Here is a 23,576-nt window from a genome sequence, read left to right on the forward strand (position 1 = left end):
TATCGTAACTTAATTATCCCACTACAGATTCATGTACTCAACTTTAAGCTACATTACTTAGCTGAGAATAATTTTCACCTCATCATCATCACGTACCTCGGAAGCATCGTTGATAAACAAGGAGGATCGGATGCATATGTAAAGTCGAGGATTGGTAAAGCAAGGGCAGCATTTCTACAATTGAAGAACATATGGAACTCAAAACAACTCTCAACTAATTTCAAAGTCAGAATCTTCAATACGAACGTCAAGACTGTCAGTCCTACTGTATGGAGCTGAAACGTGGAGAACTACTCCGACCATCATCAGGAAGGTACAAGTATTTATAAACAGTTGTCTACGCAAAATACTCAACATCCATTGGCCGGATACTATCAGCAACAGCGTTTTATAGGAGAGGACAAACCAGAAGGTTCCAGCTGAAGAGGAAATTAGGAAAAGACGTTGGAAATGGATAGGACATACATTGAGTAAATCACCGATGTGCATTACAAGGTAATCCCTAACTTGGAATCCGGAAGGGAAGCGGAAAAGAGGGAGGCCAAAGAACACATTACGCCGGGAAATAGAAGCAGATATGAAGAGGATGAATGTTAACTGGAAAGAACTGGAAAGGAAGGCTCAGGACAGAGTTGGATGGAGAATGCTGGTGGTTGGCCTATTCTCCTCGACGAGGGGTAACAGGCGTAAGTAAGTAAGTCATCAAACTTGAGTTGGTATGGTGATATTCAAATCCTCCAACTTTCTGACTGGAAGATGAATGCTTTAAACATTAATCTACCATTCCGAATCAACCGATAGATTTTGTTTATAAATAGAAACAGATATCAATGTTGAGTGTTACACTTTAACTATTTTATTGAGAATTTCTTCAATCGATCATAAGTTGTATATATTTGATTCACTTATCATGATGAATTTGAATTCTTCCAAAACTTCCTAAATATCATATGAATTTCTAGATTTAAAGTTTATACTGTTTTACAATAGTTTGGCTTAGTTAACAGTAAGAATTCCTTAACTCAATATAACGAAGTGTTACTGTGGAAACTGATCCTCATACCATTGATATATTTGCAATAATACTTTTGGAATAAACAAAATTCAATCTAAACTGAACATGGGAATATCATGCGAACAGTGAGGTAAAAAGTGATTGACTTCTTTCAAGCTGTGTTAAGGGATTTGTCTACTTTTATACATCCATTAAGACTGAACAAAGGGATATACAAATCAGACATTTTTTTTGGTTGGAGTTAGTCGAAACTTTACCCTGATTCTAGATTTCTAGTTATTTAGCATCTATCAGCAAGGTATACATGTAATTTTGAGAAAACTGATGTTTTCTGGATGATTTTATCCTTCTCCACTCAGCTTCACAATCTGTAACGTTAACAGTAAATTATTCAGGTTGTGACGAACTTTCTGTAAGACTGACATGTATTTGAAACTAATTGATCACTGAACGGTGATCAATGTTATGCTTTTCTAGTCCTTTCACAGTGTTTATCAAATTATATCGATCAAGTTGTAATGTAGTCACTAGTCTAATTGACTTGATATTGCATATACAAACATCCCGACATGGTGTAGTTGATGTTGAGCTACACAGATTAGTAACTACATTACAACTTGATCAATAAGATTCGATCACTACCGAATAATGACATTTATCATTGCTTAGTGATCAATCAACTGTATATATTAAGCCTATTTATGTTCTTCTAATCTTCATTATGAAATATGTTCCAAGTATGGCTAGTTGGATTATCACAATCTATCATAATTTTATATTTCAATAAATTGATTATATTGCGCATATTTAAGGATAACTTCTTGAAATAAGGTCAGTAGTCGTTATGTTTCATTTTTTTTATTATGGATGTATCACAGATTGTAAATATCTACGTAGATTCGTTTATGTTCAGAATATACCTATCATATGAAATTGAGTTTTAAAAGGAATAAAAATCCGGAACTTAACTACGTAATAGTAAATGTTCCTTGTGATTACCTCACGTGAATTACTTCTTGTGATAGTTTGTTAAGCTGATTAAAGATCAAAAGGTATTTTAATGTTAATCGGAAGTAGACGAAATTCACTAGTTTTCTAATAGTAATCAGTTGATTGAAATGTTTTGCTTATCATATATACCGTCCTATTAAAGAATACTGTGATTTTAGTTACTTGGTTTATTAACGTTAAACAAACAATGGAATTCCAAGTTGATGTTTCATCAAATTCGTGTACTCTCAAGTGCTCTCCGGGAGCTGTTTCAGTATTCACATAAATGGTAATGAAATGAATTCTGTGAAGTCGTCTATGAATACGATTATATCGAAATGTTTGACGTTAAGAAACCTATGTTTGAAAATCTTTCCAATATTGCTAATGTCTGATCAGAAGGTCAAGAAAGACTGAAACATAATTTCATGATTTCATATTCGTACTGAAATCACAACAAGGATTAAATGACCAAATGGGAAATGATAGGGTTAATTCCAAAGACTAACTTCTTAAGATATCCTGTGTAGTTTTAATAAAATGGATAAATGTTTCGAATAGATGGATTACGTCCATCAATGTTATCCAGGATAGGCATTTCCTTCTAGTAAGGACTTGTTAGCTAAATATCATTGCAAAACGATTTCGACACTCACATTGGAACTCAAATTCAAGAGCTTTTTATTCAAATTCGAACTCATTATTCAGTAAGCTACTGATTCTAGGTATTCTTTAACCTATTTGAAAGGTTTAATGTTAGTGTCTTGACTATTAAGTGCTTGAGTTTTCCTATTATTAACATTAGGGACTGAATCCCGACCAGTCTTACTTGGCGTATATTGTCCTGTCCTGATTCTCTTAAAGTAGCTATTTTGTCATCAGTTATTTAGAATAGATCGATTGTAGCCAGGAATAGAATTCAGATGGGAACATAACCTTCCAACTAAGGGTCTCAAATAGAACGAAATAGTCTTCTTGAATTCTACTACTAATCTTGATTTATATACTCTAAATAACTTTTAGAAAGTTGGTATTTTATGTTAATCTAGATTAGGTGAACATTTGTCAATAAATGCATACTAGACTTCAGTTCAAAATATTATCAGTGGGATAATTCAAGCCTTTATTAATAATGATATAAATAGATAAATGGATTGTTATGTATCGAAACTGTTTTGATAGAGTTACATTGATTTACATTGAATTTCATAAAATAAGTTTAGAAATTCCAAGAATTGACCGAGTTGATGAATGTTATTACAATCAATATAAAATTACACCAATCTGATTGACCCTGGTACGGCCGAGAGTGGGGAGAGTCCGCTCTCCCTCTCCAAATGCTCTCACATGGCCACGCGTATATAGCCTATACCAGGGAAGTCCTACTCACTACCTTCTCGTGGCATTACTGTTGTTAACGAGATTGAGAGGACGAAAAGTGAATGTCCGGTGCTTTAATCGGGTTGGTGGACACGGAAAGTCCACTTTGGGGAGTTGAAAAACCCTGATTCGAAACCAATGGTGTACATGGGCTCCAGTACCCTGAGGGAACAAATGACGTATGAATCAATCGTTGGTTACCGGCTACCATGGGACTGCATCTCCACACGATACCCCACTGCCTTGTGGATCAGACCTTTAGATCGAAGGCTCCGTGTGTGGCCCCCTAAGCGAACCACCTGCTTCAGTTTGGGCACCTGGGCAGTATCACAGCCCTCACACAAATCAAATGAGATGTGTGTGGTGCCCCTTTGTACCAATATTTATGTGTTTAAATAAAAATAAATAATGTTCTACAATTGTAAAATCAGAACGTTTCTTATTGTTTGATGAAAGAAATAATTACAAAAGAGTGGATGAATGTAACGTTTTTTAAAGATTTACTTAAAGTAAAAAATAAATCAATCAACATTTCACTTATCTCATTAATAAAAATTTGAGTGCAAGGAAGAATGAATAATGTGTTATGTGAATTTGTTAAACAGTCACGTACTTGGGAAGCATCATTGTTGAACAAGGAGGATCTGATGCAGACGTAAAGGCGAGAATTGGCAAAGCAAGGACAACATTCCTACAATTGAAGAACAAATGGAACTCAAAATAACTGTCTGTCAACCAATATCAAAGTGAGAATCTTCAAAACGAACGCCAAGACCGTCAGTTCTATTGTGCGGAGATGAAACGTGGAGAACTACTACAACCATCGTCAAGAAGGTACAAGTATTTATAAATAGTTGTCTTCTCAAAATACTCAACATTCACTGGCCGGATACCATCAGCAACAGCGTTTTGCTGGAAAGGACAAGCCAGCTTCCAACTGATGTGGAAATAAGGAAACGATTTTCGGAATTGGATAGGACATACATTGAGGAAATCACCAAACTGCAACACAAGGCAACCCCTAACTTGGAATCGTGAAAGAGAACGGAAAAGATGAAGACCAAGGAACACATTGCGTCGAGAATAGGAAGCAAACATGAAAATGATGAATAGCAACTGGAAAAGACTGGAAATGGTTGTTTGGGACAGGGTTGGATGGAGAATGCTGGTGGTTGGCCTATTCTATTCGAAGAGGGGTAACAGGTGTAAGTAACTTACTTCCGTTTTCTTTCACGATTCCAAGTTAGGGCTTGTCTCGTAATAAAGTTTGGTGATTTCCGTAATGTATATCTTATCCAATCCCAACGTCTTTTCCTAATTTCCTCTTCAGATGGAACCTGGTTTGTTCCCTCACACAGTAGGCTGTTGCTAATAGTATCCGACCAACAACGGAAATTGAGTATCTCGTGTAGACAACTGTTTATACATACATGAAATTGTTTGATGATGATTGTGGTAATTTTTCAAGTTCCAGCTCTGCACAGTAGAACTGTTTTGACGCTCATATTGAAGTTTGTGACTTTGATATTGATTGACAGTTGTTTTGAGTTGCATATGTTGTCCAACTGTAGGAATGCTGGCCCAACTTTAACAATCCTTGGCCTTACATCTGGATCAAATTCTCTTTGTTCATCGATGATGCTTCTGTCCAGATACGTGGAGGTTTCCACCTGTTCTAGAGCTTCTCCATCAAGTATGATTAGGTTGATGTTCTCTGTGCTGTATTTAAGGATGTTGCTTTTTCCTTTGTTTATGTTGAGGCTTAAGGATACAGAGTCTGCTCCTACATATGTGACATAATATTATTCTTTTGCTATTAATTTACAATTAAATAAGTTCATCAAGCTGACGGTTCGAATTCTACCACGATACAGGTTTTGTTTCAACTTTAGTCATCATTATTTTATGTTCGTTTTTTTTTATTTTGAAAAGGTTTCAACCTAAATACTTGAAATCCAAGAATGATATTTATTGTTAAGCCTTAAATTTTTGTTACATATTGTATATTGTTTGTCATATTATTTCATTATTCACTTTTATAGTCTACATATTAGTTGTTATTACCAAATAACTTGCTGTCTAGACATTTCTTTTCTAGTTACTTTCATTGAATTCTTGATATTAACTGTAACAAATTGAAAATACCACTTAAATCATTCTGTCTGAATAAATGAGATTTGATTTTAGTGTAAACATATATAGTTGAGTTCATGAGTCAATTGAAGCTAGATCACCATGGAAAACCTGGAAGGACTGGAAGGCCGTTTCGTCCTATTGTGGGACTCCTCAGCTCCATGAGGTACTTCCTGGAGTTCTAGTGGGAAGCAGTAATCAGTAGCGTTCAGCCAGCTCTGTTGGTAAAGATATCAACTCACTGAAGACATTGGTGAATCGTTGCTCAATTTCGTGGATTGGTTGAAGTTAGACATTAACACCATTGAATGCTGGCTCAATGGTCTAGTGGTTAAGCGCTCGCGCGCGAGACTGATAGGTCCTGGGTTCGAATCTCGCGTGGTGTGATCGCGGAGGCGCACTGCTGAGGAGTCCCACAATAGGATGAAGCGGCCGTCCAATGCTTCCAGGTTTTCCATGATGGTCTAGCTTCAATCGACTCATGATTTCAACCATAAAAAATTACTATAATCTCCACAAAATCCCCTTCACATATAATAGGTCTTGTATTTTTTTGATTATAAACATTTTTAACAATGTCCATAAAGAAAAGTGATGCAGTTGATCTAAAAATGTTTAACACCAAGTTGAAACCAACAGTTTAACAAAATATTGATTTAAAATATAATTTTTCAACTGTTATGTATCATTTCATGATGAAGTTGATCGTTCTGATGAAGTAACATCTATTTGACTCTTACTTACTTACGCCTGTCACCTCTCACGGAGGAGCATAGGCCACCCACAAGCATTCTTCATTGGACTACTCCATTCTAATTAAATTGTTATCAACTTTAATATTATATTTATACAAAGAAAACATTTCATTGATTAATAATGAATATATTTTTTGTTTGTTTTATTTACTCTGAAGAAGTGGTTCACATTAAGTCACGAAACATCAGAAATACAAGTCTAACCTTGACATTGATACCTATAATTTTATTCATTCATTCATTCTAGTTAGATTTTTTTCTTTAACTATTCATGGATTATTTCTTCTTTGTTTATCACAGACTGAGATCACTTTGAAAAAGAGAGTTATTAAAAAAAATAAATCAGAATGAATTAAATAGCTTCGTATTACTATGGGCTCTATTTGTTTACTGATTATTATTTTATTTGATTGAAAAAGATAACTAATTCATTTTTGAGATAACTTTTAAACTAGATATTCTATTAGATTGAACATCGACTGTTTGATTTAAATAAAAGAGATTGACTTTAGTTAAAGAATTAGTGAAAACCATACAGTGTTGAACAGTAGCTATGATACATGTGCAATAATGCTGATTGGAGTTAAATAAATAAACTAATAGATACTGACTTGAAATTCAGAAGACAATAATCTAAACATTAGGTTCTTATATTTGATTCCAGAAGGGACCGCGTATGTACACTCCTAACAAGTCGATCCAAGCTAGACCAGCACTAGAAACCTGGAAACACTGGACGGCGTTTTCGTCCTAGTATAGGACTCCTCAACAGTGCGCATCCACGAACGTACACATGGGACTCGAAACCAAATCGTACGACTCATGAATTCAACTGTTGATTCTGATTAGAAGTAGAGATATCTAAAAGAAGGGATTAATAATTACTGACGAAAGAATAAATAAGTAGAATAAGGAGGAAAAAAAGTTGCTTGACATTGAATTACTAATTACAATAAATGATGGTCTTGTTTGGTTGATCTCTCATCTGATTATCTAATTCTGTATTTGTATTAGTTTTCTTAAACATGTTAAATTCAGTCAGTTATACGCATCGCAGAACTTAACACATATGTGTTTCGCTTCAAGTTTATCAAATGAATTAGCACAGAGATATGTTGTTATGATAAACATAGTGTAATGAACAGAACACTGGTTGGGGACAATCGAATGTATTTAAGCAAGAATTACAGAGTATCTCAGTAAATTCTGATAACCATACAGTCAACAGTTAATTTGCAAATTAACAACCAGTTGTCTCAATCTTCACTGTTTCCTCTCTAATTCCATTGTTCATGCATTTTCCTACCGATTGCGCTTCGTTTCAGTTCTTCCCTCATCGATCTTCTGCCAAAATACATTCAATGTCTGACCAACACCATATACTACTTATATGGATATAAGTAGATCACACCACAATAGTTGTAGTGGTAGTATTAGTAATAATGGAAGTCATACAGAAGTTTAGACATAGATAACATTATTCAAAAGTGAAAAAACAAATTGAATTTGGGAAACAGAAGTTCTGTGATAAACTGAATTCACAAGATCTATTGAATCACAGAGAGAATGAATGTATTAGCACTATTGTTATTCATTCTGAACCATATCATCCAATATCTTCAACCATTGGTTATGATAATTAGACAGATTTCAACCAGGTTATTAAAGCCTTATTTTTTTACTTTTACTTTCGCCTGTTACTCCCAATGGAGCATAGGCCACCGACCAGTATTTTCCAACCCATTCTGTCCTGGGCTTTCTTTTATAGTTCTACTCCCAGGGCAGAGTTTGAATGGTTTGAATTATTTTTTTCTGGTTAGCGTTTTTTTAGCGAGTTGGTTTTCTACGGGATGGGATCGCTAACCCCATGCTCAACCCTCCTCCTTTACCCGGGCTTGGGACCGGCAGTAGCCCCCGGAGGAGCTAAAGGCGGAGTTTATTAAAGCCTTGGCTTTATAATAATCTCTTTCAGGAAGAAGGTTTATTTATTTATTTATTTTTTTTATTTTTTTCCTGTAGTTAACATGTATAGAAAATGATTATAATAAAAATATGGAACAATTACAAATGTCTATTAATGAAAAAATACCAAGATTATTAACGGATGATGCTCAAAGAGTATTGGAAAATTTAAAACGTACTATTAGTTCATCTGAATCAGATCCAATCTTAACAAAATATGCAAATGAACTAAATGAATTATCTAAAGAGTAAATTTATATTGTTTCTATGATCTCATTTGATTATTTATATAAAATTAACTCCTCAGCACTGCTGAGGAGTCGCACGATAGGACGAAACGACCGTCTAATGCTTCCAGGTTTTCCATGATGGTCTAGCTTCAATTGAATCATGATTTCAAAACTATATAAAATTACTAAAATCTTCACAAAACCCCCTTCTGATAATTTAATGTATAGTTGAGATTTTATCATATAACAAATTATTGTTAAAATGAAAGTTTTATCTAGTCGAACGATATTTTGACCAATCTTAGTTTGCATATGTACATCCGCTGTAGATTGTCTTGATATTGTTATATCTTGTGGCTTGGATCCCCTATTAATGTATAACATGATAATACCGCCAATTAGTGAGCAGTGAATTATCGATCGGACCAATGACACAAAAATCCCGTATGAGCATTCTAGAGCACTTACCGGTCCTGCTATCTGCATAGACCAGCCAGTTAAGTCCAGAACACCAATAACAGCCTCTGCAATATGAATCATTATTCTCAAACATACTGGGTTTATATACCAAACAGACGGACCACATCGTACCATAAAATAGGAAACAACATTTGTACAAGATTTAGCCAAATGTGGCTATGAATAAGGGAGACAGTAATTAATAGACAGAGGATAACTTAAGAACGGTAAATCGTATAATAATAATTCGTAGGTCAAAATAAAGCTTATAATAAGAGGGACGCGAATATGAATAGTTTAGTTAGTTAACAGTTATACAATAAAAATATATGTATCATATTGGTCCATAAATAGGTCTCAATAATTACCATTCATAATTCGCTTCGGGATATAACAGATATAAGTATTAAGTTACTAGTTTATATAAAATAGATAGAATGTGATAAGTAATGGAATTCAGAACGCGTGTTTCATCCTAATTGAATGTCGTCAACTGGATTTACTTGGATTCTAGAGTTGATGTTCATTCTGAGATGTGAACACGGAACTGTTGACTTCAAGCACTTATCTGATATGTCCTCAACACATTTCCGAAATAGATAGAAATACACGTCCTGAATTCTACTACTTGCCAAATTCTATCTGTTTTATACAAACATGTAATATAATGTTTCTATCAAGGTAATTTACACAGGATGCATGTAAGCCAACTAAGATTGATCAAAATTCAGTCCTGAATAACAATAACAGAATCACAAGCATGGTAAGCAGAGATGGATAGTGGTGAAACGCCCGTCCTGGATTCCACTGCTAGCCACTATCCATCTCTGCTTATAATGCTTGTGAATTAAGGCTATATCGAGGCAATACGCACAGTATGCACATATTCCAATTAGAGACTGACCAGTTGCAGTCCTAACAAATCGATGGGAAGATTCAATCAAACAATAATGAATGAATAACAGGATCATTCAAAACATTACAATTTTAATTGTTAGTCAAATATTAGTTTGAATCCCACACAATAACTTTTACATCAACGACTGTCTTATATATATTATAGCTTACTTATAAAATAATACTTTTTCTCCAGTCAGTCAGTCAGCTACAACGTAGGACCAGTCACATATATGCATCGGTCCAAGTTGCCAGACCTCGTTAGTACAACAAGATGAACACCAGATTCATAGAAGTAATTAATTTAGTGGTGGTAGTATATAAAAGATGGATTGTATATGAGGATATACTATAAGAAGGAAGAAAGTTATGAGGCAATTTTAATCTCAGGGTTTAAGAGGAGATAAAAAGTGTATACGCCATTGTGACCGATTCTGAACCATATCACCTAGAGTCTCCAACCATTGGTTACGATAGTGACGTGGACCCCAACCAAGTATTCTGCATCTGATGCCACATTTTGTTTTTGGCCGCCCCTAACTTACTTTTTTCTTGGACATGATTGATAGAATAGAAGTTTACCATAGTTTCATAGCTTCACAATTAATGGATTTGTATCTTTTTTAATTCCTAATATTATGATGATGAATCATTCATTTTCTCACAAATAATAGTCCTTTTATTACTGCTGATCACTATAAAAATGAATATTTTACGAAATTCAAATAAAAAGCCATTAAATATAGAGTTCACTAAGTCTAAATAATACAATGACTTCATAATGATATTGAACACTATACTGGACTACATTACAAAAATAACTAAATTTATGAATGTAGATTATTGAAATCCATTTGCTTCATGATTTCAAATTATCAGGTATGCGTACTTTTGAGTGAAAAAAAAAACTGCTTATTTTTCCATGGTTTACATTAATTTATTCGAAAGTGAACTCGTTTAAAACAATCTTTTTGGGTTATAAGTTTTTCTGCAAAATATTTCAGTCTCAATATTATACTCAATAGGATACCTAATAATTTCATGTAACATTGAACATTGTAGATTTCCATTGAATACTACATCAACAAAGCCCCCAAATGCCCTGGTACAGCCGAGAGTGGGGAGAGTCTGCTCTCCCTCTCCAAATGCTCTCATATGGCCACGCGAATATATAGCCTCTGTCAGGGAAGTCCTACTCACTGCCTTCTCATGGCGGGGGTGTTGTTCACAAAAGTGAGAGGACGAACAGCGAATGTCCGGCGCTTTAACCGGGTTGGTGGATGTGGAGGATCCACCTAGGGTAGTTGGAAAACCCTGATTCCAAACCAATGGTGCACATGGGCTCCAGTATTGTAAGGGAACGAATGGCGTATGAATCAACTGTTGGTCACTGGCTACCATGGGACTGCATCTCCTTACGATGCTCCACTGCCTTGTGGACTAGACCTTTAGGTCAAAGGCTCCGTGTGTGGTCCCCTAAGAAAACCACCTACTTCAGTCTGGGCACCTGGGCAGTATCACAGCCCTCACACAAATCGAATGAGATTTGTGCGGCGCATATTTATCTGGTACTTCCTTGTACCAATATTTATGTGTTTAAATAAATAAATAAAACATCAACAAACCATAGAATAATGAAGGTAATAATAGTGTAGTGAACGAGAACACCATTGGGAACAGTTGAATATATCCGAACACACAATTACAGAATTTGTTAGTATAATCTAAGAACCATAAAGTAAATTCTTTACTTGCAAAGTGTTAATTGTCTCAAACTTTACTGTTCCTTTTGTAAATATTCATCAATCATCTCAGACTTTATTTTTTATGCATTTTCATACCAACTGCTTTCTATTTCTGTTCTTTACTCCTCGATCTTCTCAATATTCTGCAGTCAGACATTCTATTACTGGCTAGTGTTATATACTACTTATATCGACATAAGTAGCACACACTACAATAGCTATATTCAAAATAATTTAATTGTTAATCAAATCGAAACATTCGTAATAAATAATTACATATTTTATTTAAAATAATTCTATCGAATGTATATAAAAAAAGGGGGAGGGGGGCGAAAAAAAAAGTATTTCCGTTATGTTTTTCTAACCATATATGTTTAAGACAAACGATTTCTCTTAAATTCAACAATAAAATTATAAAACTACAAGACAGTTAAAAACGTAAAACAAATGTAACTCTGTAAGAAAAGATGGATAGTGGCTAGTAGTGGAATTCAGGACGCGCGTTTCGTCCTATTTGGGACTCGTCAGCTTGATGTACCAGCATCTCAGAGTTAACTCTTATCTGTTCCTTTTGTATTTATGTACGTTTGTATGTGTGTACGTATATGGCTAATGTTATAAAGGATAAAACTGTGTTTAGCATAATTATTGCATAGATGAAAATAAAATATTATGAATATTTACGAAAATTAATATAATGTTATGTGGGATTGTAGGTATGTATTAGTGGATGCGCAGTGCCGAGGAGTCCCACAATAGGATGAGTTGGCCGTTCAGTGTTTCCAGGTTTTCCAGGACGGCCGTTTCGCCTATTGTGGGACTTCTCAGCAGTGCGAGCGCACGATCACGCCTCACGAGATTCGAACCCAGGACCTATCAGTCTCATGAGCAAGCACTTAACCTCTAGACAGCTGAGCTGGCATCCAACGGTGTTAATGTTTAACTTCAACCTATGGACGGTTGCTCAATTTCGTGGATTGATTGAAGTTAGACATTAGATGCCAGTTCAGTGGTCTAGAGGTTAAGCGCTTGAGCTTGTTATTCACTGCTGAGGAGTCCCACAAAAGGACTAAGCGGTCATCCGGTGTTTCCGGGTTTTCTATGGTGGTCTAGCTTCAATTGACTTAAGGATTCAACTATAAAATTACTAAAATCTCCACAAAACCCCTTCTGATAGTATTTAGTCATTTATATTAGTATATAAGATTGTTTGGAAACTAGTAGAACTAAGGGCAATTATTATCATACTGACCTTTTTGTAAAAAATCACTAAAAATCAAAGAGTACTGAACAATTATTTTTATGAAAGTACAAGTCATTTTAATCATAGACGTTCAAGATCTTATCATGGATGCAATTCATGTAGGTTTAAATATACAATGCAACTGAATGTTTGAAAATGGCTACCGTATAACCTTCAAGTGACCTTGAAACGTTCCAGAACTTTCTATTTAAAAAAAATTAGTAGTGAAAAACAAAATGATACATTAACCATTAATTTCATCTTTTCGAAAAAAGAACAAACTTACCTCTAATCACATGGATACATATTGGATAAGTTAATAAATCATTCATAAATATTTTCATTAAAAAGGTCATATGAACAACGTCATTCATTTAAACAAACAACAAACAAAAAAGAAGCATTATTTTTCTATTATTTGATATTTCAATAGAAAATTCCATTGCTAAATGTGACTATTCAGTAGAGGAGAAGGAAAAACAACACATTTAGGAAGTATTTGTAAAGAAGTATCCAAGAAATGTTTAATTATTGATCTGGTAACATTTTTAACCCATTCTAATACGAGTATTGTCTAGTCATTAGTAATTTATCAAATTAATAAAATAAGTAAAAGTTCGACTGTAAATTAATTATTCAGGATTGGGCTGCATCGGCACCTGAACTAATGATAGGGAGTGAAGTAGTTGAGCATGTTGACCGCTTCACTTATCTTGGGAGTCTCATCAGCCTTTGTAGTCTGATGTGTAACGAAATCTCAGCACGGATACGGAGGGCTCGACTAGCTTTCATCAGCTTGCGTCATTTATGGTGTAGGCGAGATAACCGTCTAGCAACCAAAGGACAAGTTTACTGCGCAGCAGATCGTTCCTTCCTACTTTATGGCTGTGAAACATGGCTGATAAGAGGAGAGGATATTCGTAGGCTGTTAGTATTCGATCATAGGTTTCTTCGAAGAATTGCTCGTATATCCTGGGACCACCGACTAAGTAATGCAGTTGTTAAGGAACGGGTGCTAAGTAAGGATGGCAAATCGATTGATAAAATAGTGAAACTTCATCAGTTGAGATGGCTTGGACACGTGTTACGTATGTCCAACCACCGACTGCCCCTACCTGCGATGTTGTATGGTGTAGGAGTAGGTTGGAAGAAAGCTAGTGCCGGCCAGACCACAACATGGCACAAATCCATGAATTCACTGACAAGTGGATTGAGCCATGTTAGTAGGTGTAGACTACCTGGTTGGAATTCGCGAGATGATAGCAATCGATGGTTAGAGACCTTGAATGACATGGCTCAAAATCGTTTGCAATGGCGAAGATGCATCCACTCTTTGTATTCTACTGAATTCTTCATGTCTCTTTCTAAATTTATTTCACTGTATTTTACTCCTTGAATAACATCTTCAAACCCCAATCTTTTCGATTACTGCTTATACTGTTACTACTTCTACCACTACGGGATTTTAATCGACAACTGCATCACTGTGCTAATGTGGTATGGCAACTCGAACTAATGTACGTACGTGCGAAGTTCTACGTTGTGACTGATTGACTGGCTGACAGTTATTCTGATTTACATAGAATTAGTAGAATATAACTGACAATGAAAACTAGGGTGTACGTTCCATCCTAATTGAGACTTTGTCAGCTAGATATTGATGTGTTATTCTGACACTATGACTTTGTACTTTTCGCTATAAAAATTCCTAATGTGTTATCTCAAAGTGAGTATCAACTCTGGGATACAAGTATGTGTAGCTGATATGATACAAACAATCATTTTGAATTCTATTCTAAGCTACATTCTATCTATTTTATATAAACCTATAACTTAATGTTTATAACGATAGAATCTACACAGGATGAAGCATCAAAGTCAACTATGATTAGTCAAAATTCAGTCCCGAATGTCAACAACAGGATAATTGTAAAACATTACAAATTAAAATAATATTCTAATTTATATAAATAGATTCATGGTGGAGAAGATTTGTAACTCAGCACAAACTTCAGGTAGAAGTTCTTGTTGATGATGTCGTTCAGAAGAACAATGAAAGCTCCACGACCAGACCATCCAGCTCACAGAAGAAAACTTTATCAAAATAAATTCACGCTTAAAATGTGATTTAATTCTTCTAGCATCAGTATTAAAAGCTTTCATAAGTTTATCTATATGGTTTTGAAAAGAGAATTAGTATAGCTTAAAGGAACTGTTGGGGTACTGTTTACAAATAAAGAGGACTAAACATCGGAACTCCTTGATAGTGAAATGGAAGATTAAACTGAAAAATTTAAGATCTGTTATGGATCACACTCTTGTTGAATTATTGAATTTGAACAATGAGTTCAACCACATTGGAAGCTTAGATCAAATAAGACAGAATACAAACTTATCTTGATTTAAATTTTGTAAAGTGAGAGATTTGAAAAGAATGTAGTATCTTTGTACATATACTACCGTCATCCCAAGTCTAAGGTTGAGTAGCTAAAAAGAGTGGATATCAAAAATGACTTGAAAGACTTTTACAAAATATATGACTTACAAAAATATTGACTCACGCTTTCAACTATGAAAATACTAAATCTTCACAAAAGCCCCTTCTGATAATAATAATAATCATATACTCACTAGTGACCGACTTCGAGAGGTAAGTCCAGGAGTTCTAGTGAGAAGCAATGACTAATGGAGTTCAAATCAGGTCTGTTGTGAGATAGGAACTTGCTGAAGACAATAGTGAACGGTTGCTCAACTTCGTTGATTGGTTGGAGTTAGACATAAACACCACCGAATGCCGGCTCAGTGGTCTATCGATTAAGTGCTCTGGCGCGAGACTGGTAGGTCTTGGGTTCGAATCTCACGAGGCGAGGTCGTAAATACGCACTGCTGAGGAGTCCCACAATAGGACGAAACGACCGTCCAGTGCTTCAAGGTTTTCCTTGATGGTCTAGCTTCAATTGACTCACGCTTTTAACTATGAAAATATATGATCAATAAATTCTATTTCAGTTAAGTAGATATGACTTTTAGGATGAATCTATTAAATTTTCATCGGAAGAAACCTAAAATCTAGACATTATGGCGTTTACACTGAGTAATTGCACTTAACATATTAAGGTACTGATTTGAAATTATTCTATTTCATAGATTTATAAGTTTTCCCTGAACACTTCTTGATTATTACGTGACTTTCGACAATCTAATGAGGAGGCGAAGGTTCTCAGAATTATGTAATATATTTGCGCAATACATTCCGAATAATCTGATCACATATATACTTGGTAAGACATTTTTATATGAAAATTGAAAGGTCAACTAGGCAGATTAAAGGTAAGCCGTAGCAAAGAAAAATAAAGTACACAGAAACAATGTGATAAACACTCTGGATAGTAAATCAGTAGTATATCACACAATTATGATAACCTTCGCCCTTTCGTTGAATTATCGAAATTTATCAAAGGGACTTATTGTTTTATAATAGATGACTGTTTGATTGTGGGACATTCATTGTTAGACTCCAATTTTAAATAAACAAAACGTTAATTTTGGAAGCTATCCATATGATATCTGGTTATGTACGATACTTATTTCACTGCAATCCATCTATGAAGACTATTTTACCTAGGGGATTAAACCTGATATTGCCTTTTAATCATAATGTAAATGAGTAGACATATCCAAGCTTGTAAATAGCTATAGTTTATGTAGACCACCGTCTCCAGTCACTTAATATAGTTATAGCAGGGACATCAACCAGGTGGTTTGCCTCTACCAACATGGTTCACAACAGTAATCAGTGACTTTGTGGAATAATCTCATTATTTAGTTTGATCCAAAACCAAATTTATCTGAAGTCACTTAGACGAAATGTACATTTTATGAAAACTGTAAAATCAAATATATATGAAATATGTAAGAACTAAGGTTCTTCTATTGCATATATTGTGTTAAGTGATTGATTCAACCAGGAATACATTCTGAAGTTCATTATCTTAATGAAAGTGCATAATAATGACAATTAATAAATATTAACAAACATTAAATTTTAGAAATGAGAATTCCTTTGATAGATGATAACTATTTATTTTTAATCATTGAATTCATAAGCCGACGCAAGCTAGACCACCATTGAAAACCTGGATGTATTGGACAGCTGTTTTGTCCTGGTACGGAACTCCTCAGCAGTGCGCGCACACGATCACACGTGCGTGATTCGAACCAGGGACCTTCGGTCTCTCGCGCGAACCCTTAACCTCTAGACTATTAAGCCGGCATTCAACTGTATTGTTTTCTTTAAAATTATATTCATCGTGAACTAAATTCCTTAACATTATAGATGTGTTCACTGTTTAGAAACTACAGAACTCCGTAACTGTCTACTGCTCTCATATTCTCAATGGTAATAGAAATGATATTAATTAGAAATAAAAATTAACCAGAAATTACACTGTTAACCATAAAAATAACAAACAAACAACATTAAACTTTTTTAGTAGTAGTGGTAGTATGCACCTAAAACTTCATCAGAGATAGAACCTATTAACATTCTATTCTTACTGACAGACTATTACCTTTTAGAGATGAGATCCATAAATCCACATTCTTAACTTTGGTCAACTGATAATAGATTGAGATGATTATTTGATCCCTTCATTAATAACTGTCTCACTTTCTATACATATAATGAGCTCGACTGGTCACAAATCATCAGTATAGGATTGTAGAGATTAGTAGGTTTCGATTGAAATCATGAATCGATCCCACATGTGAAATCGTAAATGTGCACTGCTGAGGAGTCCCGTACTAGGACGAAACGGCCTTCTAATGCTTCCAAATTTTCAATGGTGACCCAACATTGATCCGTTCATGATCTCGATCATAATGGCCACAAATTCTTGGCTTTTTCTTACTATCATGCTAAATGTTTAATTTTATCTTTACTCCTCTTCAACACCCTACTCCCTCCGTCTTTATTTACTTCTCTCATATGTGTCCTTTTTGGTTTTAAAATTCTATTTAGATTAAATGAAAGAAGTGAACAATTACAAAAGAAAGTGAATAGTATTACACAATTATTAGCTAATTCCACTAATAAATTAACTGAATCAAAAGAATTAATTAAAACATCAAAAGATACATTACAGAAAAATATAAAAAAGTAAGTTGGGTTGTTTCTTTTTCTAATGAAAATAAAATAAATAAAGAGATAATTGAAGCTAGACCACCATGAAAAACCTGGAAACACTGGACGGTTGTTTCGTCCTATTATGGGACTCCTCAGTAGCAGTGAGCATCCACAATCCCGCCTCACGAGATTCGAACCCAATACCTATCAGTCTCTTACACAAGCGCTTAACCTCGAGACCACTGAGCGGGCTTCAATTGAGCTTCAATTGACTCATGATTTCAACTACGAAAAATATTGAAATCTCCATAAAACCCCTTCTGATTAAAATTATTTTTGCTCAATTTATTAAATGAAAAGAAAAAAAAAAGTGAAAAAAAGTTTTCTCAATTGTTTCAAACAATTATTACTACGCTTAGGTCTTGTATCTTAGGTTTTCTGAATAAATCATTTGTTTCAATGGATTTCAAACTCCTAGCATAGAATTTGAACAACAAAAGCTTCAATACATATATATGGTCGACAGTGAACATTCAAGAGATTGAATGTTACCAGTTTTTTTCAATGGGATAGGTTATAGGCTAGGAGAAAAATGGAAAGAGGAAAAATTCATGGGAGGGATAGAATTTACCTAGTTAGAAAAAGAAGATAAAAACTGAATAATTGGAGTTTTGTTAATGATTTGTGAATGATTGACTATTTACATAGTTCTCAACGCATTAATCAGCAGCCATCTATCAAATCATGCTGCATTGTATCAGTTACGTCTTCTCTCAGATTGTTTTAAATCCATTGTATGTTATGGATATTCAAAGAATTTCAGTAGGGTAATTATATTCATTGCACAAAGTATTTGTATTCTGCTGTTTGACAGCACTCTCTACTTCTTATAGCCGAGAAACATCTGTTTTATTAGTAGTTGAATATGGCTATTGACTGTGAGATATTGTAAGAAGTAGTTACGTGAAATGTAAGATCCACTTTATGTTCTTCAAAACCACTATCCAGAATTTTCGACAGAAATCCAGACAATACTATCGGCGTAATCGTGTTCATTTGGATGGCTTATTGAATCGTACAATGCAATATACTACTCTTTAAATCCCTTCCATCATACAGACAGTATTCAACATCACACAGTCGGATCCCAAGGTTACCAGTATGATATCATACTATTATTTGATAAAAATATAACTTATCTACGCCTATTACTCCCAGTGGAGCATAGGCCGCCGACCAGCATTCTCAAAACCTGGGACTTCCTTTCTAGTTCTACCCAATTCTTGTTCATTCTTCTCACGTCTGTCTGTTCTTTGGTCTTCCTCTTCTCTTTTAGCCTTCAGGATTCCAAGTGAGTGCTTGTCTTGTGAGACAGTTGTGTGCTTTCCTAGATGTGTGTCCTATCCACTTCCAGTAGTTCTTCCTAATTTCCTCCTCCACTGGATAGAATATGGTTTGTTGTCTCCCACAGTAGAATATTGCTGATAGTGTCTGACCAACGGATTCGAAGTATTTTACGTGGACAACTGTTAATAAACACCTGTATCTTCTGGATGATAGCTTTTGTAGTTCTCCAGGTTTCCTCCCCATACAGTGGAACTGTCTTGACATTTTTATTACAAATTCTGATCTTGGTGTTGGTTAAAAATTGTTTTGAGTTCCAGATGTTCTTCAGTTGTAAATATGCTGCTCTTGCTTTTCCGATTCTTGCCTTCACATCTACATCTGATCCCCCGTGTTCATCAGTGATGCTGCCCAGATATGTAAAGGTTTTTGCATCCTCGATTGTTGCATGTTGAGTTGTATCGGAGAGTCTTGCTTTTCCCTTTGTGAATATTGAGATCTACTGCTGCTGAGGCTGCTGCTAAACTGGTTGTCTTCTCCTGCATATGTTGTTGCGTGTGTGATAGAAGAGCCAGATCATCTGAGGAGTCTAGACCATTCAGTTGCATTCTAACTGTTCACCGTGTCGCACGCTTTCCCTCAGATGTTGACGTCTTCATAATTCAGTCAATCACCAGGAGAAAGAGAAAGGGCTATCCTTCTTGACGTTTTTGCACTTTACTCCATCATATGATATTGACTATCTTCTCAGGCATGCCGTAGTGTTCAGGAAGCTTCCATAGTGTTATTCTATCCACGCTATCAAATGCTTTCCCGCAGTCAATGAAGTTGATGCAGAGTGATGAACTCCATTCAATTGATTGTTCCATAATGATCCGTTGCGATTTGGTCGATACACAATTGATCCTTACGGAATCCAGCCTGTTAGTCCCAAAGTTGGGTGTCTACGGAATCCTTCACTCTGTTTAACAACACCCTATTGGGGACTTTTCCTGTTATTAAGAGAAGAGTGATGCCTCTGTAGTTCTCACACTTGCTACAATCGCCTTCCTTTGATATCTATAAAAATTTAAACTCAACACGAAATACTGATTTGATTAATAACTTTCACAGATCTATCACAATGCCGTAGTACTAATGTTCTCATGACCATTAAAAGATAAAGTCTATTCAAACCATTAAAATAACAATCGTTTTTCTTCTTCCTCTTAACGATTTTTCTCTCACTTCCCCCTACCCTTTCCCATTTATTCAACATATGTAGATCGGATGAAATTGAACAAAATGGTATTTTATTAAGCAGTCGTATTGAAGCATTGAAAGATCTAATGCAAAAATTACGTGATCAAATTTATTTAACTAATACTAATATTGATCGTCTACCAGATATTATGACACAACTACGTCAATTAGACAGTGTAACTATTACATGGAATGAAGCCAAAGAAACGGTAAATTCAAACTTCGAAAAAGTCTGTTTATTGTTATTATTTCCAGGAAAAATTGATAGATTGTCAGTTATTTACACATTTTGTGGTTTCTTTTTCTTTTGTCTGTTACAAAGCATTTCTATCTACACTTCTGTCATTTTACTTACTTGTTACCGACAATGGAGAATAGGCTGCCGACCAGCATTCTCATAATCATTGGCGGCCTGTTTAAACATCTAGGCTACCTGTTCCTGTTATCTAGATATTTCAACAAGTTATCTAATTTCGTTTGTTTTAATACATCATTATGCCTATTAATCGCACAACCTATTCAGGTGCGTTTCTGAAAAGTTTAAGACCTTTCGCTGTAAAGGTTGCAAAAAGCCTAATCAGAGATATCGTGTTTGCTGGGAACATGCAGCAAAAGGAATATACATTATTCATATGTCGATTGACTGGGCTGCTAACTTCTAACTGGCGATCACTCAATATTTATCGTCAGGAAGGATGAAGAAGTAAGAAACGGAAACTTGTTGAAGTACTTTGTGCTGAGAATTCTATTTTGTACCAAAAAATATAATATTGAATAAAGCTAATAATAATAATGATAATAATAGTAATAGTAAGTAACACATTACTCAGGCACGTCAGTTGACGAAGATTTACTGGTTCATTAACCAACTCTCATCTGAATATATCTTACTAAACTCTTCTTATATAAATCATTAGCTTTTCAAAGACATTATCTCAATTAAGAAAAAAAGGAGTGATGAATAATCGTTGGTTTTTCGGTAAACTATTCATGGTCTTCATTTCCTGTCTTTGGTGAGAAAGTTTATCAATTCCAGCCTAATTGATTTTACTAAGCATATATATCCTTCCAAACTTGTATACTTCTATTCGAAAGATAGATACTAGACTTATTCGATTCCCCCCTTATTTTTATCAAGTCAATACGAGTAAGTAAATGGATATTTCAGTTATTTGTTTAAACAGTGGAAAGAATAAATCACATTTGTTAAACGGTCCAATATCCCCAAAAAAAACCGAAGTTTTAGAGGTTAGTGAAATTGAGAAGAACTATAGCCATCAACATATTCTTTTGATAAATAACTTGTTTTTTTACTACTTCTTAACTTGAGATAAATGTCACTTTAAAAAAACTTTATACTTACTTACGTAATTTGGTCTGTGCACGACCTATCCTTACGGAATTCATCCAGTCGATCTCGAAGTTGGACGTCTACTGTGTCTTTCATCCGGTTCTTAAAAAATCTAAACTCATTTGTAAAGTTATATAAATTATTCTAACGATAAAAATTTTTATCTGCATCAATGTAAAACCATATATCAAACAAAATTTCAAATTACATATATTTTATTACTTACTTACTTGCTTACGCCTGTTACTCCCAATGGAGCATAGGCCGCCGACCAGCATTCTCCAACCCAACTTATATTTTATACATAGTCCTAAACAATTTACATATCTAACAGGTTATAAAGGAAACTTTAATGATACATAAGAATTTCAATGGTACTTTCATGAACAGTTCATTGATATTTAATTCTGTCTTATCATATCTTTGACTAAGAAAATTGAATTTATGAGTCGAATTAAATTAGACCATCATTTAAAATCTGGAAATACTGGACGGCCATTTTGTCCTAGTATGGGACTCCTAAACAGTGCGCATCCACGATCCCGCCTCAAGAGATTCCAACCCAAGAATTATCAGTCTCGCGTGCGAGAGCTTCACCACTAGACCACTGAGCCGGCCGGAATCCAACGGTGTTAATGTATAACTTCAACCAATCCACGAAATTGAGTGACACATCCATCAATGTCTTCAGTGAATAAGTATCTCACAACAGACGTGGTTGAACTTCAATGGTCACTGCTTCCCACTAGAACTCCATGAAATACCTCTTGAAGCCAGTCACTAGTGAGCATATGATTATAGATCAGAAGGGGTTTTGTGGAGGATTTAGTATTTTCATAGTTGAAATCATGAGTCAATTTAAGCTAGACCACCATGGAAAATCTGGAAGCACTACACGGCTGTTTCGTCCTATTATGAGACTCCCCAGTGGCAGTGCGCATCCACGATCCCGCCTCGCGAGTAAATCTAAAAGAGGCAATAATGATAAATAAATTTAAAAAAAAGAAAATACAACTACTCATTGTAAATCTAGACAAGAGTTTTTCTTTTCTCAAATAAAAATAAACAACAAAAAATAATTTGTCGATCATTTTGTCAATAGACAATTGTGTCTATTCAAATAAACAACCTACGCATTCAGACATATCAGTCACATGCATTAGATATATACATCTATATTAGATAAATATAATAATGTTAAAAGATAGATATAGACTAGGAAAATGTTTAAAACAAACTCGAATTCGGACATACTTTTATATTAATATTGAATGGATTAAAGTAGTTTTCTTTCTTTCTTCTTTTTCTTTTTCGTTTTCTTTCTTTTTGTTTCCACTTGGAGATTACAATTTCAGATTTGACTTACATTTCAAATTAATTAAGTCGAATAACTAACTAACTAACTAACTTGTAGGTAAATTTGATTTGTTACTTACTTCAAATATATAAGATTTCTAATAAATAATTAAGTGAATAGTAAGCAAAGATGTATAGTGACTAGCAGTGGAATACAGGGCGCGCGTTTCCTCCTATTTGGGACTGGTCAGCTGGATGTACCTGCATCTTAGAGTTGATGTTCACTCTGAGACTCGGACTCAGTACCGTTCGCTCCAAACGACATCGCGTTATCCACTCGGCCACTGAGTCCTGATAGCCACTTGCTTGTGCGATTGCGTAAAGTTTAAATTCATTTAGTATTGTTTGG

The 23,576-nt window shown here is 34.8% G+C and overlaps 2 protein-coding genes across 2 annotated transcripts in view; both read left to right on the forward strand.

The window, feature by feature from the left end:
* Positions 1–23,576, forward strand: part of Smp_163810 (putative laminin gamma-1 chain) — a gene marked incomplete at both ends in the record, with an annotated part of 83,928 nt that overhangs the window by 56,955 nt on the left and 3,397 nt on the right. Inside the window, 2 exons of the mRNA XM_018790313.1 lie at positions 8,293–8,483; positions 17,830–17,967. Coding sequence (XP_018655669.1) covers positions 8,293–8,483; positions 17,830–17,967 — 329 coding nt within the window. The remainder of the gene's footprint in view (positions 1–8,292; positions 8,484–17,829; positions 17,968–23,576) is intronic.
* On the forward strand, positions 20,606–20,921 carry Smp_187680 (hypothetical protein; the record flags this gene model as incomplete). Its single annotated transcript, XM_018790314.1, has 1 exon — positions 20,606–20,921. A coding segment is annotated over one exon (316 nt), but the record flags the coding sequence as incomplete, so codon positions are not given.

Source organism: Schistosoma mansoni, chromosome W, assembly GCF_000237925.1.
Source record: "Schistosoma mansoni strain Puerto Rico chromosome W, complete genome".
Classification (NCBI taxonomy): domain Eukaryota; kingdom Metazoa; phylum Platyhelminthes; class Trematoda; order Strigeidida; family Schistosomatidae; genus Schistosoma; species Schistosoma mansoni.